We start from the raw sequence: 19379 nt of genomic DNA, 5'->3' as shown, positions 1-19379 counted from the left end.
ATTTATCACAGTTGGGGGGGGGGGATAATAATAGAATAAAAACCGCCAAAGAAGAAGACCTCCCTACCCTGGGGACTTAGGAAGCCCTTGGGAAGTAGTGGTACGTCTGCTATGTAATCTCACCACCATCGCAGGATTGTGAACTATACATTTGATCCTGTTTAAGTAGGCCAAATGTTTCATATTTACAGGTCTGGTGATTGAGTAACTTTTACCCAAGGCAGAGCTGCATTGGGAGATAAAAGGTGGAATGAACCTCCTGTTTCTAGCAATGAGTCAGTGTATTGTGGTTCACTGCAATTGCACCCATATGTGTGCCAGGGAGAGGAGAAAGTGATACTTTGAGTGTTGTACCAGTCATTCCTTCCATGAGCAGCAATACTCACTTGGGACCGGAATTTGCCCATAGTGTTAATGGCTTTTCTGAAGGATCGTTATGTAGGTAAAGCGACTTTGTGAGTTCTACAGCAGATGAGTAGCCGGCATCTGTATCAAATGCAATTTTGAATATTGATCAGAACTTACAATACAATTCAGTAGTGAAAGTGGATTTGCTCTTTAGCCTTTTTATATACTGTTGTGCTCACAGGAGCGTGCAAAGGTCTGGGGGGGGGGGATTCCTCATCCCACCAACAGAGACCCATCTGTGTTAAATGCCCTCAGGAGAGAACCCTCTCAAGAGAACCCTCTCTGATCTGCATCATCTGAGGTCCTGAGGTGTGACTACCTGGCTGACTGGCTAAAGCTCTGAAAACAGCACTCCAGTTACAGAATGAGTCTGCATTGCAACATTTTGTTTCGGGCCCTGCTTGTTTTATATTTATGTTATTGGCATGATTCCTAATCCTTACCACTTAATATGGTAATTATGTCCATTTTCATGGGGAATAGTTAAGCCTTCCATGCTAATTATTTTATTTACTTGTTTGTGTGTTTGTTTTAAAAGCAGTTGTATACTGCTATTCATTGAAAAAAAACCCAAAGTGGTTTATAACAATAGAACAAAAAAACCCATACAATAAAAAAAATTAAAAAGTTAAAATCAGACATCAGTTAACTATTATGGAAAGATGTATTGTTAATTTCCTGCATAGGCCTGATGGAACAGAAGAGTTTTCAGCAGGCATTTAAAACTTGGAACAGAAGGTGCCCTCTGTTCTGAAATAGAATTAAATATTTTTATTTACTGGAAACAATTATGAGCGTCCATCATTATGAATTTGTTTCCAACTAGGTGGACATGCATGGGAATATTCTGCTAACATCCCTCGAAATTCACAACGAAGTTGCAAGCAATGAGGTCACCACAAGCGTCACCGATCCTCAGAATTCAACAATATCCTTTGACAGCTCAGGTATCCAGTACAGAAAACAGAGTTCGCATCGAGAAAACCTTGGAAGGCGTACATTGGACAGAACTGGCGCACACACAAAGAAGAGTCATTTACGGAGAAGGTCTTCACAGCTAAAGATAAAAATTCCTGACCTAACGGATGTGAACGCCATAGACAGATGGTCAAGAATGGTGTTTCCTTTCACATTTTCTCTTTTCAACTTAATCTACTGGCTATACTATGTCAACTAAATTGACTTTACTTCTTTTTTTAAAAAAAAAAGACTTCAACAAGTTAAATATTAATTTGCCTGTTATTTTGTATGTGTACATAAGAACTTTTACACTATATATATATAAATATAAAATATATATAAATATATTTAAAATCCTGTTTATGTGTGTACATATATTGTGAAAGAATGTGTATTATACCCATTGTGCATACACATATGTACTATATATATACACACACACACTGTACTTTCGGAAGATAACGGACAGTTTAGCAGAATGCGCATTAAGTGATTTTTAAAAAATGAAATAAAAAGTATGGAGAGGCAAGTGCTCTGAAAACTGTAGGTTTTGATAAATCTAAAAGTCATTTAAGACCACCCAAATATTTTTCAGACCTCTGCAATTCCATATTTATCAGAATTATGTGATATTGTTTGTGGAAACTTGACTGCTCATTAACTGGTAGAATTAACACTGGTACGCTTTCTCTAAGTTACATTTCCTAATCATTGAACCAATGAACCTAATCAATATTTTTTTAATTTTTGTTTTTGCTAATGGTTTGTGTTTTATATTCTAGCAAAGATCAGTTTCCCTATCAAAAACGGGCATCATCCTTTTAGCGATCACTTGTTTATTCTCATGTAGCAAGTTAAATCTTGATCAAGAGATCAGTTTGCTTCGCGTTCATAGGATTTACAATCCTTAAGAAGCTATTGAACAAAGCAAAGCAGCCTCTTCTTATGTGATACAGTGCATTATATAATGTTTTAATTTAATATTCCAATTACAGTATAGGATTATTTTGAGGAGAGAATCCCTACAGCATATTGTTACTGGAATGTTGTTTGAAATGCAACTGCTGCTAACATATTTAGGATCTATTCTGATCTATACAGGGTTATCAAATCTTCTCCTTTGCAGGGGTACTATAATCTGAGGAGATTCTTTCTGAGGAAAATTTTAGTTATACATTGCTCCATGTTCTGCTGTACCTGCTTCCCCTTTGCAAATCGTTTCCATGTTACAGTGGAGCAGCCAGGCAGAACAAATCAGTTCCACAAAAGAATAGATAATATATATATTATATAATATATATAATATATTTCTAAGCTTCTCTGTGCCACAGAGCTTTTCAAATTTCCAGAATGCCAGGCAATGGAGGATATGATAATCTTAGCCCATTGTTTCTTTAATAATTAGTATTCCAATGATAAACTAGAAGACACCTCAGGTTAAAAACGAAAAGGGAAAACCATGCATTTACGTTACCAAACATTCTTAGAACATGATTAATGTAAGATATATTTGCATAATATGCATATATATGAATAATTTACCCAATTTTCTTTCTAGTGCTTGCTACTGTGACTGCATGCTATATCATACTTTTGTTTCTGTGATGTTACAGCTTTCTCTTCTCTAGAATTAAACCAATATAGCACTTCTAATGTATAAATTCAATAACAGAACATTTTCACATCTATTTTGTACATATATATGTATATACACACTAAAACTGCTAGTATAGCTGATATGTTACATTCACAAACCATAAATAATGGAGAACAAATGTCTTGCTTCAGCATTAAATGCATTCAGTCATTTTCCTTATGCAAAATGTTCCACTTTTGTTTTCCTGTAGTTAGAATGCATTCATATCAGTGCTGTTAACTTAGCATACATGAGATGAATGAATATCAAAAGGAGTTTAGAGAAACTTGGATGAGCAGGAATTTGGAAGGTAAAGTTGTAGGTGCAATTCGCCAGTTGTATTCCCCATTCATTTCATTATGGCAACTTCCACTAGTTGGGTTGCACTGGAAACATTTTGTAGCTTTCATTATATGGAAGCAACCTCTGATTCACCATACCATTAAAGGGCCACTTTCCATGTTACAGGAATGCTTTTTGCATGTCACTCCCACAAAAAATAATATACTATAGAAAAGGGTTTTATGTTGAGACTGAGCTAAAGCCAGTTATACCTGGTTTCATTTTCACATGTTGGAGAACACCATATATGGGGGAGAGAAATGGTATTTCACATAACTGGCCTAGTGATTTGGGGGGGAAAAAGTTTTACCTTGATATGAAAACAGAAACCTGCAGAATTATATTTAGTCTCAGCTGATACCACACCTGCTATTGAGACAACATAGATATATGCAGTGCTATTTTTCTAGAAAAAGAGGTGCCGGAACTCACCGTTAATGTCTCCCTTGTTCTCTGAGAATGGCAATGGCGCCCACCTGAGAGGTACCAAAATTGACTTCCAGTGAGTTCTGGCTCGAAAAAAAGCCCTAGATATATGCCAGGAATCCAGGGCAGCTTGCTAGAGACCATGGCTTTCTTGGAAGAATACGTATTAACTAAAATCATGCCAAAATTATTCTTAGTGGACTGGTTCATTTTATTGCCTAACGGAAGCTGCCATTGAAATTATAATATGAGCCTTTAAATCAAAATAGGAATCAAAATTTCAGTACAGCCGTAGTGTTAAAATAATTATAATAATAATAATAGAATGTGGAGGCTTATACTGAAGTTCATAAACTTATGAAAGATGGGAAGGGTTGTCTTTTTCATTTTTTCGTTTTTTGCTATGAATGTAAATAAAGATAATTTTGTGTGAGGGTATCTCGATTGGTCTATAACGCTGAGATCAAAAGTAACGAGCGAGGAATGACAGCAACCCATAATGACTTCAAGCTTCAACAACAATTTAGACAATGTGATTCATAAACTAATTAAGATGAACTAGATATCTGTAACATTTAATCTGAATCCTAAACATATTAAGCCGAAACAGATCTATAGAACCTACCGTATTTTTCCATGTATAAGATGCTGTTTTTGTAGTATTTGAAAATGTTAAAAATTTGGGATCCTCTTATACAAGGATAGTATTGAGCGGGGACGGGCGATTGGTGGCATCCACAAGCAGGAGATTGTCAGCAGTGATTGGGTGGGTGATTGGTGGCTATGGCAAGGCCTGCTGGTGATTTGCTGCTGCTGCGTCAATTAGGCGGGTGATTGGTGGCTGTGGCAAGGCCTGCTGGCGATTGGCTGCTGCTGTGGCAATTGGGTGGGTGATTGGTGGCTGCGGCAAGGCTGGGCAACCTCCCCCTATTTCCTTAATTTGGGGTCCCAAAAAGTAGGGGTCGTCTCATACACGGGGGCATGTTATACATGGAAAAATACAGTACTTTGTTTGTGTGTGCTTAGGATTACAGTGGCACCTCGGGTTAAGAACTTAATTCGTTCCAGAGGTCCATTCTTAACCTGAAACTGTTCTTAACCTGAGGTACCACTTTAGCTACTGGGGCCTCCTGCTGCCACCGCGCCGCCGGCATGCAATTTCTGTTCTCATCCTGAGGTAAAGTTCTTAACCCAAGGTACTACTTCCGGGTTAGCGGAGTCTGTAACCTGAAGCGCTTGTAACCCAAAGCATTTGTAACCCGAGGTACCACTGTACAGCCTTACTAAGCAATCCAACCCTGCTTTTGCACCAAGCAGGGGCAGGGGCACTTATATTAGATGGAGTTACCCCACTGCTCAACCCTGGTGGCCTCTGCCTACAGAGTGACAACCACCTTCCTCCACTGTAGCTCTACTTCCACCTGCTAGACAGTAAGTAGGAACCCTCAAAATGGGGCGTTCCAGAGACAGGGGAGGCAGAACCAGCCTGGGATCTGCTTGATCCTAAGCCAATCCTACTGCTATCCCATGGGCCCAAACTGGACCTGATTGCTATGCCAGCTCCAGGCTGGTGCAGCTGCATGCCTCTCTTGCTCTTCTACCCTAGCCATTATGGGCTGTACGTGCTGTGGTGTCTCCACCTAGCAATGGCTGGAATTAGCAGCCTTAGTGACTCTGGTGAGATCAAGGAAATTGGAATACAGCTGCAACAACTTTGGTGGGCGAGGAACCGCTGCCAGAATAAGCCTGCCGAGGAAGCAAGAGTCCAATCCCAAGGCTCATACAATGCTACAGAGCTTCACATGTAGCAAAACATTTGAGGGTTTTCTAGGGAAGCCCAGCGGAGAATTTGGATGGGACTAGTGAAATTTCTTGAAAGGTTTTCCCATTCCTGAACTCAGGCTGCTACTCAAGCAAATTTAGCCATGTCTTTTATAGCTTTTTACATAAAATTCTTATAAATTATTTGCAGGCCAACAAAACATGTTTGTTATGAAAGGCACTGGAAAGAACATAATAAACATCATGCTGGATCCTGCCAAACACCCATCTAGTCCATCATTTTGCTCTCATGTTGGCCAACCATATGCCTCTGAAAAGCCCTAAAGTAGGACCTGAATGCAACAGGGCTCTTCCCATTCGTGATTCCCAGCAGCTGGTATTCAAAGCATTACTTCCTCCAATAGTGGAGAGGGAATGTAGCCTTGATGACTGGTATCCATTGATAGCCTTATTCTCCATGAATTTCTCTAATCCTCTTTCAGAGCCGTTCAAGTAGGTCCTTATCATTGCCATTGAAACAGTGTGCATAGTAAAAACAAAAAAAAACCCAAAATCAAACACAGGAACACTAGCTCTAGGAACAATAGCATCAAATCAACAAACCTTAAAACAACAAAACAGTGCAAGCTCTTAAAAACAACGGAACGGTTGCATCAGAAAATTGATGAGTATCATCAGCGTTTAGCACTTTCTCTAAATGCTTAAAGCTATGCATCACCCCACTAATTTTTCTAATGTCACTTTGTAATAAAGGCCAGGATTACAGATTGCATTTTTAGTGCTGTGCTGAATGATCACCTAGTTTAATTTTCAATGTCATAAGTGGTCTTTCAAGGGATATAAGCAGTCTTTAAAAATAAAAATCCATGCAGTACTGATCTATCACATATTTGGTATAAGAGCCTTGTTGGATCACCCAAAAGCCTATCTAGTACAGTGGTACCTCTGGTTACATACTTAATTTGTTCTGGAGGTCCGTTCTTAACCTGAAACTGTTCTTAACCTAAAGCACCACTTTAGCTAATGGGGCCTCCCGCTTCTGCCGTGCCACCGCCGCATGATTTCTGTCCTCATCCTGAAGCAAAGTTCTTTACCCGAGGTACTATTTATGGGTTAGCGGAGTCTGTAACCTGAAGCGTATGTAACCCGAGGTACCATTGTATAGCATGGTGTTTCCACAGTGACCAACCATATGCCTGTGGGAAGCCTAGCTCAGTGGTACTCTCCTGCTTGTGAATCCCAACAATTCGTATTGATATTGGAAATTAGTCACTGATAGCAGTATCCTCAATACATCCCCTTTAAAGCTATCTAAATAGGTCCTTCACCGACCAGAAGATTTGGGTCAGACCCTGGTTCAGTACTTTTGAGTAACAGCTCATCTATGTCCAATATACCTTTCACATTGGATTTTTGTTTTGTTTAAAAAAGGAAGAGGAACTTTTTTATTAGGGGACAGAATTGGATGAAATTTGCAGGCAGAATATACCATTCTGAAGGCCTTTATTTCTGACACATTTCAGAATGATAACTGCAGTAGTCTTCTTGTAAAGGCAACTGCTACTTAATAACTTAATCTTCCCTGCTGATTTGTAGTCAACTGATCTGAAAATTGGAGAAATGAAAGTGGCGCCCCAGGTTAAGAAAGAGTTCAAGGGACTCTTGTGCTAGGCACAACTGAAGTTGTTTTGGAGTGCAAAGAGCTAAATGGCATTTACTTTCTATGTAAAATAATTCCCTCTGATTACAAGCTTGACCAGCCAGTCACAGTGGAGCTCTCTGCCCCCTCTCCTTCCTATCCTGATTTATTCCTTAAGCTTCAAGACATAAGTTGCTCTTGCAAAGCTGATCCTTTCCCCCCCAAAACCTGGCTGGGCCAGCCCAACCATGAGGCAACATGAGGCAACCACCTCAGGCAGCAGATCCACAGGGTCAACAGATCCTGATGTAGATCTTTATCCCCCTCTTGTTCCTGGTCTAGCTCTTTCTCTCCCCTTCTTTCCTGGTGGGAAGTGAGGTGCCATTTTATGGTTCACCTCAGGTGCCAAAATGTCTTGGGCTGGCCCTGAAAACTGGGATTGAGGAGCACTGATAAAACCATTTCTCTGATTACAAGCTAGAAGTGTAAGTAAAAAGCTTTCCTGCCCTCTCCTGATCCTTTCAGATAGTCATAAGTTTTGATTTGGCAAAGCTGCTCCCTCTTCTTCCTTGCATTTTCCTTCTTGAGGAAGCTTAGAGACATAACTTCACATTTTTTGGAAGCTGGCCTGCACCATTTCTTTCATGTCTGGGTCATCGCAGCACCACAAAATTCTTCTGTCCAGTCTTGGACAGATCCTACTTTGCCTCAGATTGGTTGAGACCGGATCCATTCAAAGCATCGCACCTCCGTTTGGGATTCATCCAGATCAGGTACACACCAGATCTGGCAGAGAATTCTCTCTCGTGACTCTTCTAGCATACAGCTTCATTGGACAGCCTAACTATTATGAGATGAGGAAAAAATCTTATTTCTATGCACTTCTTACACACCATGCATAATTTTATATACTCTATCATGTTCCCACTTGCCTTTTTTTATAAAAAAAGTAAAATATTGTAACCTTTCCTCCTAGGGGAATTCCTCCAGCTGCTTAATTATTCTATACCTCTCTGCAGCCACTGAGCTCTGCAGCGTCAGTGTCGTTTTTGTCTTTCCCCTTTACACCGTGATCTCAACCAATTGAGGATTACACAGTGAATCTGTTAACATGACAGTGACACATAACTAATCAGATTAAATTGATGCCATTGAAGGCATCAAACGAAGCCCTTCTGTTGCCTGTGCTCTGAACAGGAGAAGCAGGGAATGGAATGTGTCTCCATTGCCCAGGATAATGGGGACACACTTCCTGTCTTGCTACATCATATTCCCACTTCACTTCCTGCCACTTGTTGTTGTTTAGTCGTTTAGTCATGTCCGACTCTTCGTGACCCCATGGACCAGAGCACACCAGGCACTCCTGTCTTCCACTGCCTCCTGCAGTTTGGTCAAACTCATGCTGGTAGCTTCGAAAACACTATCCAACCATCTCGTCCTCTGTCGTCCCCTTCTCCTTGTGCCTCAATCTTTCCCAACATCAGGGTCTTTTCCAGGGAGGGCTAATTTCCTTAAGAATGGATAGGTTTGATTTTCTTGCAGTCCATGGGACTCCTCCAGCACCATAATTCACCAAGAGTCTCCTCCAGCACCATAATTCAAAAGCATCAATTCTTCGGCGATCAGCCTTCTTTACGGTCCAGCTCTCACTTCCGTACATCACCACTACTGCATGGTAAATCCCTCTTCAGTTCAAGTTGTGTGTGGCTGTCTGGGCCAGGATGTAGGTGTGGAGGCAGCTTAGGATGTACAAGCAAAGTAAGGCAGTGTGGGTGGGCAATTTTCTTACTCAACTGTGCATACAGATAAATATGTCCTCTATATGTATTCCATTCCTTTTAATGTATCAGGATGCACTTGTATTTTAATTCATATGCTGCCCCAGTTGGTCAGCTGTGCATGACTGAACTGAAGGTGGGCAAAGTACATAAAGCTTTGTTGCCTTGTCCCCAATTCTCCTTGACACCCCTTTTGGTCCTTCTCTGCTCTTTTCTAAGGGGAGTGAAAACTCAGCAAATAGGTCGTGCTTTGCAGGAGGAGTGGAAACATTATGAATATTTTCCAACCCGCCCCCATCTCCCCAATTTGAGAGCCAGCGTGGTGTAGTGGTTAAGAGCGGTAGACTCATAATCTGGTGAACCGGGTTCGCGTCTTCGCTCCTCCACATGCAGCTGCTGGGTGACCTTGGCTAGTCACATTTCTCTGAAGTCTCTCAGCCCCACTCACCTCACAGAGTGTTTGTTGTGGGGGAGGAAGGGAAAGGAGAATGTTAGCCGCTTTGAGACTCCTTAGGGTAGTGATAAAGAGGGATATTAAATCCAAACTCTTCTTCTTCTTCTCTTCTTCCCCAGATTAAACAGAAGATTAGATGGAGGCTGGAGTACAGGCAACAGATTTGAATTGACAAGTGTGTTTTTTCTAAGAAAGATACTGTAACGGAGGAGTTGCTCTTATGGGCAATTTGGGAATTGGTTAAATGAAGCCAATAGAAACAGAGGTACTTCTTCAGCTTGGACAGGTGGGGCTGCAGCACCCTGTCCCCCCAAACTCCAGAACCAGAGTCTCCCCCCCCCAAAAAAAACACAACCCACTAGTCATAACAATCAGATCACTCACTCACCTTTTCCAGGGTTCATCTTCAATCTTTGTCTAGGCTGGCCAATCAAGTGTAAACTTAACATGCATTTAAATCAGCAACCACTGTGTGTTGCTCACTACTGTCGGAGCCAGCTCCTAGGGGCCGAGATCCCTCCAGCCCTCCCAATAAAATATTTGAGGGGGGCCAGACATTGATGGGCATTGCCATTCAAATTGTGTGCATGCACTGCCTTATGATTGATTATGTGGGACAGAGCTTACTTGCCCACCCCCTGCAATATTTTATTCAAGTTGGCAGCCCTGCTTGGTATCATCCCTGTCTGTAGAGGGAAAACCCACCCCGCATTTTTCATTCATGTTAAGTTGTGGGTGAACATATCAGATGACACAGCGATTCTTCAAACAGCTCTTGTTTATTCACAGGCCAGAACAGAACTGAACTAAAGGGTTCAGCCAACCTGCTTATATAGAGCTCCACTACAATGCAACAGTAACCACTTTCTGTAACTATCCAATCACTGAACGTCAATTTCAATCCCTTATTTGCATATGTGGACCTGAGTGAAAACTATCTACAGTATCCCCCTGCTGGCCCAGGGTGAGAACTTCAGTATATAACAATTCAGTTCCTTTCCTCGTAGAGAAATCTTTTACGAATTCCCACTGAAAATTGCATGGCAGGACTGTGAGTCACAACAATACTCCAGTCCCCCACTTCTCCTTGCAATGGCTTTGGTGATAGCACAGCAGATGCCAGGAAGTACTTTAGCCCTTGTGAACTTTGGCATGTCTTCTTAGGAAAAGATCTATATTAAGGTAAATGCCTTGCAGTATTACATTACTTGTCTTTGACAAATCCTCAACACAGCAAGGCTGGCTGAGCTAACAATACGGACTGGGACTGTTTTTGTTATGAATAATTAATAAACTTTTTTTAAAAAAATATGACATTGAAGAACTGAATAATTACAAAGATGCTGCTTTTTGGAAACTTATTAGATAATACCTGCATGTAAGCAGTTATAGAACCGTTTCCCATACTTGGGCCTCCAGCAGTTCCCATCATGCCTGATCACTGGTCCTGCTAGCTAGGGATGATGTAGTTCAAAAACAGCTGGAGACCTGAATTTGGGAAACGCTGATTTATAGGATTGCAGTCTTAGGAAGGGAGTTGTGATGGATCAAAGCAGGAATTGGTATGTTAATGAGAGTGGGAAGGAGGCCCATCAGGTGAAAATAAGGACAGGAATCCTACCAGCTGTGTCTACTGAAATGTCCTCTTCTACATTACTAAGGTACAGGATCTCTGCCATCTTTTGCCTGCGACTACCAGAGAAAGCAATGTGATCTGTAGAGCAATCCTGTGTAGGCCAGTTCAGTGGGGCTTATTCCCATGCATGGACTTGCAGCCTTGTACTTATTTTCTTCCTCTGCTGATAGGCTCTGGGCACCCCTGGCTCCACCTACCATTAACTGCCTGCTTTTTGCCCAAGGTTGGTGCAATGCATGATGGGCAACCCACAGGCAAAGTGCACCCAGTGGACTCCACCACACTAGCATGTCCATGACCCAGCTGTCAGACCACCTATCGTTTTGACATTCCCACAATGTTCCTTGCAAAAGAAGCTGACGACACTCTGCAGCCATTGTGTGGACAGCACTATGCCTCTTATGATACTTAGGATTTCATAACCGTGTGGTGGCTGAGGCTGAAAGATAATGGCTTGCTTCAAGCCAGGAAGAACGATTATGGCCTAATGCAGGGATGGGGAGCCTGGGGTCCTTCAGACATTCTTGGACTCCAACTCCCATCAGCCCCCACCAGCATGGACACTTGTTAAGCATGATGGGAGTTGTGGTCCAGCATTATATGAAGAGCTGGAGGTTCCCCATCCCTGATCCAATTGGAGTTTTGAATCTGGACTCCCTGGCCCACTGCTTTCCCTCTTAGCAGTTGTCCTACACCAGCTCTCTGTGGCCCCCTATTTACAGTGTACGCAGACAGGTCAGGAAACGAGTCTGTGCTCAGTTTAAGACACATGTGATTTGCAAAGATTGGATGCTCTGAATAAGTACCCTACTGATCCTCTCCGCTTCACACAGAACCCGTGTGTGTGTGTGTGTGTGTGTGTGTGTGTGTGTGTCTACTGCTTCATAGGGATTGCTAGCCTACCCTTAGTTGTAACTACCGTATGATAGAGAGAAATGTGGTAAGGTCCTGATGCCATTCTTCCATTATTACATCAGTATCAGGAGAAGGCATGTTTACTGAATTTCTTCCTTCCTATAGCAGTTAAAGGAGCACCTGTAGATAGGCAACTGTGATTCATGTAATTGGAATTGTCATGTCATATATATATTGTCATATATATATATATATATATATAAAGCTATCATTTGACATTTTCAGGAGTGCAGTGGAATATTACCCAACCAACACATGAACAAATTGGGACCCTTCACAAATAACGAAAAGACAAATATTTAACAACATGCATGAAACAAAGTGGTGGAAAAACATCACTGTGAATTTTCATTCTTTCTTTTTTTTCTAGAAATATTTGTAAAGGGGCAGAGAGGAGGAGGAGGAGGAAAGGATGGTATGGAATGAGCTTATTGTTTTGAAAAAAATTACAATAAAATATATTTTAAGAAGGAAAGAGAGTATTATGGATTTACATAGCATTGGATATATTGTTTCTTTTTCAAAAGGGAAAAAAAGGCATTAGCATCATGCAAGTAAAACCTTGTTTTTAAATTATTGACTAATCTGCTTTCACCAGTCTCTTAATCAACAGCTTTTTTCTCCAAGTCATTCCTAACATTAAGCAGAAGTAGAGGATATGAATTTCAACCTACAGATGCAATATTCTTTTTTGTTAGGTATTCAAAACAAATTCCATATTGCCTGAAGAAGAATAACCAATGCCATCAAGAGAATTAAAGGAAAACAACAGTAGACTCAAAAAGACTGTTGCCTTTGGGCATCAAGTAAAACTCAGTAAATAAAATGTTGTTTACTTTAACATGATTCCCCCCCCCCCAAGGCCTTTCATATATATATATATATAAATTAGTGTAACTTTATTTCACATAGCAAAATAAAGAGGGTTGTGTGTTACTTGTTTTTCTTCTCAATTTGATGCTGCTTCTTTCTGCCCTCTAACCCTGCACAGCACTTAAGGAAGAGAGTAGCTTGACTAAAATCCAAGGGGACCTATACATAAGGACCTAAAAAGATCCCAGCTTGATCAGACCAAAGGCCCATGTAGCTCAACATCCTGTTTTCCAAGAGGCCAGTCAGATGCCCATTGGAAGTCTGCTGGCAGAGGCTGAGCCCAGCACCATTCTCCCCACATGCAGTTCACAGAAACTGTCAGTCAGGACTTGTCAACAATCCCACTTGTCCAGCGCCCAGAAAGCACAACTCTGAGTGGTTTTCCCATGCTTTTTAGACATTGGTCCAAGCCCGGATGGATCTACTATGAAACTAATGCAGCTTAAGCCTTAAGCCCTCATCCTGCAGGGGCCCCGGAAGTGAATTTTGGGTTTAGAAGACCGAATTTAAGTTGCATGACTCCAATTGAATAGTTTTTGTTGTTGTTGTTGTCTACAGGTCAAGGGGTGCAGTTTAACCCACAGTGGGTGGAGCTGTGGGTTAAACCACAGAGTCTAGGACTTGCTGATCAGAAGGTCGGTGGTTCGAATCCACGCGACGGGGTGTGCTCCCGTTGCTCGGTCCCTGCTCCTGCCAACCTAGCAGTTCGAAAGCACGTCAAAGTGCAAGTAGATAAATAGGTACCGCTCCGGCGGGAAGGTAAATGGGGTTTCCGTGCACTGCTCTGGTTCACCAGAAGCGGCTTAGTCATGCTGGCCACATGACCCAGAAGCTGTACGCCGGCTCCCTCGGCCAATAAAGCGAGATGAGCACCAAAACCCCAGAGTCGGCCACGACTGGACCTAATGGTCAGGGGTCCCTTTACCTTACAGTTCAACAGACCCCAACGTTTGAGAGTCAGTAGCACAGATCTGTCAGTATTTTCATTCTTTCCCATTGCTGGATGTGTGATTGTTACATCACATGTCTATGTTTACATTCCATGCTTGGAAAGTGTGGGAAACGGAAGCTAGTCCTATCTCTTCCATTGTAAAGGTTTGGTGATCTGTCATGGAACAACCTCACTGAGTAGACAACTGTGGTTACCCAGATGTCGTTGATGGCCGAGAAGGGGGCCCCATAACAGTTCGAGCTTCAGGACCTCAAAAATGTAGGTTTTCCACTGGGTCCAAATGGTTTCCTCCTCGCCCCACCCCATTCCCAAGGAAAACCAGGCTCTTTAGGAGCAAATGCCGATCCGGAGAAAACCAGAATTGCTGTTTGATCTGATTGAACACTAAAGAGCGGTTTTCTGCTGGCGAAAGCAGCAGGGTGAGAAAAAGTGTGGATGAGCCCTCAGAAACACACTGTTTCTGATAGTGGAGGCAAATGACTACTAGCCATTAAAAGTCTTATCTTCCATGAATTTCTCTAATCCTGTTTCAAAGGCATCCAGGTTAGTGGCCATTGCCACACCTTATGCATGTGTGGGTATGTGTGCTTGTCATCTGACACCCTTCTCTACATCCCAGAGAGGTTCAGACAGTGGTAACAAGACAACAGGCCTTTTCTGTGGTGGCTCCCCAATTGTGGAATGTTCTCCCCAGAGAGGCCCGCTTGGTGCCATCACTACAAGTCTTTAGGCACCAGGCAAAAACATTCCTCTTTACCCAGGCCTATGACTATTAAATAATCAACAGCCTGTGAAAGGAAAGTGGGCGGGAGGAGTGGACTGTTACCATTATGATTATTTTACTATTAGGCTGTCTGTCATTATGTTTTTTAAATTCTGTTTTTACCAGTGATGTTCTGTGTTGCGTTTTTAGTGTTGTACACCACCCTGGGATCTTCTGTTAAAGGGTTGTATATAAATTGAATTAATAATGATATCAATAGATATAGATATAGATAAATAGTTGTGGGCCAAAGAGGAAACTTTGTTCATTTGCAGCACCATCCTAGACATGTCTACTCATAAGTAAGTCCCATCTGCATGCATGTCCACATATTTAATGTTGGTTAGTATAATACAGCAGCAGATTATTCTGTCAGGATGATCATTACCCAACCATCTGCTTTTACACGTGCAAAGCTGGCCGTCAAAGTCTGATAGAGGCTAATGTACATGACATTGTGGGGGGAGGGGGGAAACGGCTTGGATGAAGTAGAATCTGAATGCAGGCCCAGCTGTTACAATGTCTGAACCATGGCAGCTTGGTGACTTAAACATCCAAATATTTGACTTTTATATGCAGATTTGGAAATTGCTTAATGAAAAATCAACTTAAAGAAGGAGTAACTTTATTGAACAATCGGAAAGTCTTGATACTTTATGCTGTTTCTCTTTCGGCCAGAATTGATAAATTATTAGATGGCTTAACGTGCCAATTCTTCCAGCCCATTATACTGAATTTAATTCTTCATTACTGTCATCTTTCAAATTGTTTTCTGAGAGAATTGCCCAGTAGAAATGTTTTGCACCAAATCCTCATGCCCGATGACACACACAGAAGTCACAGAGTATTCAACAGTATTCAACAGGAGGATTAAGCAGGAGCAAACTGCACACACACGGGAGGAAGCTGCCACTCATTCGTACAGGTAATGAAGTAAACACAATTCGTATTATGCAATTAGGGCAACATCTATTGCCAGAAGCACTTTAAAGTATATTTGCAAGCAGTGCGAACTAAGGCTGTGCGAGGACAATGGGCTTTGGGTTCGCAAATAGGACAGGAATCAATGATGGGATCACCGTGCCCAAAATGTTGCAGTCTCTGTAAGATGAACGGCTACCCTCCTGCCACCATGTTTCCCCCCCGCCCATCACATGTTTATGCATGCACAAGGCAGGATGCAGAAGCAGCCATAGCACCAAATTCAGATCGGCCCCATTTGAAAACTCTTGTTTCTCCGCATCTGTTGGTCAGCCGGAGACTGCATTGCCACTGTTTCTGACAACATACCTTTCTAGGATCTGATCATCTTCAATGAAGGTGGGAGATATTTCAGCACCTACTCTATCATTTTAAAGTCCTCTTAACAATAAAGACAATCTATGGCCTTTTGGGATGCAGGTGGAGCTGTGGGTTAAACCACAGAGCCCAGGACTTGCCGATCAGAAGGTCGCGGTTCGAATCCCCGCAACAGAGTGAGCTCCCGTTGCTCGGTCCCTGCTCCTGCCAACCTAGCAGTTCGAAAGCACATCAGAGTGCAAGTAGATAAATAGGTACCACTCCGGCGGGAAGGTAAACGGCGTTTCCGTGCGCTGCTCTGGTTCGCCAGAAGCGGCTTAGTCATGCTGGCCACATGACCTGGAAGCTGTACGCTGGCTCCCTCGGCCAATAAAGCGAGATGAGCGCCACAACCCCAGAGTCGTCCGTGACTGGACCTAATGGTCAGGGGTCCCTTTACCTTTACCTTTATGGCCTTTTAAACTTTGCAGGGGTATTGATTTTGTTTGTTATTATGTTGTGTGTTTTTTGTGTTTTTATGTTGTAAATGGTCCTGTGACCTAGGGCGCTCTAGAAATTTAATAAAGGAGAAGGAGAAGGAGAAGCCCTGGGTGAGGAGGTACGGGTGTGAGACCTCCTCCCAGGTTGCTTTTAGGCCCTCCAAGAAAATAATGGCTAGGATACAGTAAACGCAACAGTTGGTGGATAAAAGTTGTATGACTTCTGAAAGCTGTCAGATTATAAACTCTTATTTTCCTTTTTGTCTACCCTGAGTGCTCAACAAGCACAAGAGTTTGTGGTAATCTGCCTTGTGGCTGCCTTTAGCACTTTGTGTTTTACCAGCTCAGCTAAACAGAAGAAAATTGCTCATAAAACGTTATGTTTATTGTTACCAGAGGGAGGTGAGAAGAGAAAGGGAGCAATGCGCTCTACCACGTTTATGACAAAGCCTTGTTGTTATACTACATGCCCTCTGAGAAAAATTGGCAAAACAAACATCTTAACATAGTTGGCGCGAGGGAACGTGGCTTGTCCAAGCATGCTTTGGGTAAGAACAAAGCCGTCTTTTCCTTGCTCGGAGGGTTCTCTGGTCTGTTGGTTTGAAGACAAGCGAATGTCAGCATGATCTCCCCAGATCCCACTTACATCCCAAGCAAGAACTAATTTTCATGTGTGCCTGAAGAGGCGGCTCACACCTTCTGAAGTCAAGTAGTTGTGGTGGGAACAGCAGTAGCAGCATGTAGGAGGAATTAGAAGGACATGAGAAGAGTCTTGCTAGAAAGATCTAGTCCAGTATTCTGTTCTCACAGTGGCCAACCACTTATGCTTATGGCGAGCCTACAAGCAGGATTTGAGTGCAACAGCCTTCAGCTCAATTGTGATACCCAGAAATTGACATTCAGAAATGTATGGCAACCAACAGTGGAAATAGTATGCAGTCATCATGACTAGTAGTGCAGAGGCCCAATTCTGCTGGAAGAGTGTATGCAGTGTCACAATAAAAACGAGGCATATCAAAGCCAGTTATTAGTTTCTGTGCCCATGCTAAAGGTAGATCCACTGACCATAGGCACACATTTTTTTCGATGAGGCATTTTTAGAAATTTGATTTTTCCACGGGCAGGAACTTTTGCAGAGCGGCACTCTTCATGGCATCATATCAGGAACACACCAGATTACAAAAGAGAAGAAATATTAACAGTATGTCAGAGTGAGTGATCAGCCTATTGGTCCAAGCCTGTAAGATCGCTGATGGTGCAAGCATTCTCCCGCCTGCCTCTTTCTTCCAGCTTATACCTTTACAGGAAAACTTAAGGGCAGCTCTCAGAAAAGTGGCCATTGCCCAGTTTGCTTTTTCTGGACCTGCTGTGCTGTTTTATTAATGAAGGAATGACTCAGTCCGTTTCTGCATAAGCCAGAGGTGTAAATAACAATCAGTTAGGAGAACTTCTTAATCTATCCTGAGAATGTTTGCTTGGAACAACTCGTGTTATTTTTAATGAGCGACATGTGGTAACTGGAGAAATCTCCAGGGGGATGTTAAATGCTTGAAGTGTTGTAATGATGAGGACAAGACTTGCTCATTAAGTTGCGATGATAGCGCTGTGATTCATTATACATGAGCCTCCACGCAACATTTCTAGCAGGGAGTCCCAAAAGGAAGTAGAAGGAAAGAGGAGAACTAGAAAATGGAAGCTGGAAGAGTTTGCCAGCTTCCTTGAAGTCTCCCAGCAAAGAGCCAGGAGATCCTGCTGCAAGTTCAAGGCTGTTGAACATTTGTTGTTAGTGGCACAGATCATATCAAATCATATCATAGAATCATGGCATGCCCCTGAGGGACATCTAGTCCAACCCCCTGGAATGCAGGAATCCTGCCCACAGCCATACTTGGGTAGGCTCAAACCACAAACCTTCTGGTTAACAGCCAGACACACTGAACCATTGATGCCTCAGCAGAAGGAGCAATAGGGTCCCAAGTGCAACAGAGCTGCCTTACACATTTTGAAGTAAGTAATGTAATGTGCATAACAATTTAAAGAGGGGTCCCTCCATTCGAAGTAAGTAATGTAACATACTGTTAAACACCACCCCAATCTCCAAGTAGGGAGAGAGTTCACAGGTTCCAAGTGCTTCCGTTTCCTTGGAATGAAGGTCGTTGGAGATTGTGGACTCCTTTAGAATATATAGTTTTATATATATACATATATATACAACCTGAGTATAGGATGGAGGTGCTCACAGCACTAACACTCCAAAAGGTCTTGCTTCTTTATCACCAGTATGGATCCAGCACAGAGTAAGTATGTCTCTGTGTCCAGCTTCCAACTTGCTTTCTGCTCAGTTCTCACACTGCGCAGTGTTCTACTTACCACTTAGGTGAAGGTGCAAGAAGGCCCGCCCATTTCCTAAGATGATGCCATCACTTGGTGGTAGCTCTTGCAATCTGACTCGTTCTTTTGGGATGCTGATGAGGAAAAGTAAGTGGCCAGCTATTGTTTTACATAGAAACTTGTCTGACTAGTTCAGCAACCTCCTCTTGCCAGATTCCAACCTCACTGGGAATAGGGCTCCAATAATTGGGAGGGACTCGGGTCATTATCCAGACAGACACACCCTCACACCCCCTGTAACCTAAACAATACATTGACATCAAAAAAAGGTAGGTGCAGTGTGTTTGTGTAAGATCATGAAGTCCAGAGTCGGAAATGAACTAGCTGTACCCCTATTTACTGTGATCTAGGACAAGCCACAAATTCTCATCTTCACTTCCCTTTATGTAAAATAATAACACTGGTGACCTAATTGTAGTGTGCAACATATAATGGCCACAACTCAGCAAAGCACAAGGCATTCTTGATCTCACTGCTTAGTTCATCTGTCTCAAGGATGACTAACCACTGCGGTGCCATGAAACAAAAAGTTCCCAGACTGAAATGTCATGTCTGACATGCTCCATGGTAGGTTGTCATAGGTACATCACAGTGCTCCCCAACCCCTTTCCCCCCATCTGCAGGATGAGGATAATAGGACAGGGTT

At 42.4% G+C, this 19379-nt stretch overlaps 1 protein-coding gene across 3 annotated transcripts in view; it reads left to right on the top strand.

Moving 5' to 3' along the window:
- GABRB3 (gamma-aminobutyric acid type A receptor subunit beta3) overlaps nt 1-3639 on the top strand; it is a 192748-nt gene extending 189109 nt beyond the window's left edge. For all 3 annotated transcript variants that reach the window (XM_081907658.1, XM_081907659.1, XM_081907660.1), the window contains one exon: nt 1235-3639. In XM_081907658.1, the coding sequence (XP_081763784.1) occupies nt 1235-1585 (351 nt within the window). In that variant the 3' untranslated portion in view covers nt 1586-3639. The remainder of the gene's footprint in view (nt 1-1234) is intronic.
- Nucleotides 3640-19379: the final 15740 nt, after the last annotated feature.

The sequence above is a fragment of the Podarcis melisellensis genome, assembly GCF_964234715.1.
Source record: "Podarcis melisellensis genome assembly, chromosome: 4".
NCBI lineage: Eukaryota > Metazoa > Chordata > Lepidosauria > Squamata > Lacertidae > Podarcis > Podarcis melisellensis.
The sequence above is the reverse complement of the archived record's forward strand: the minus strand, read 5'-3'. Positions and strand labels throughout refer to the sequence as shown.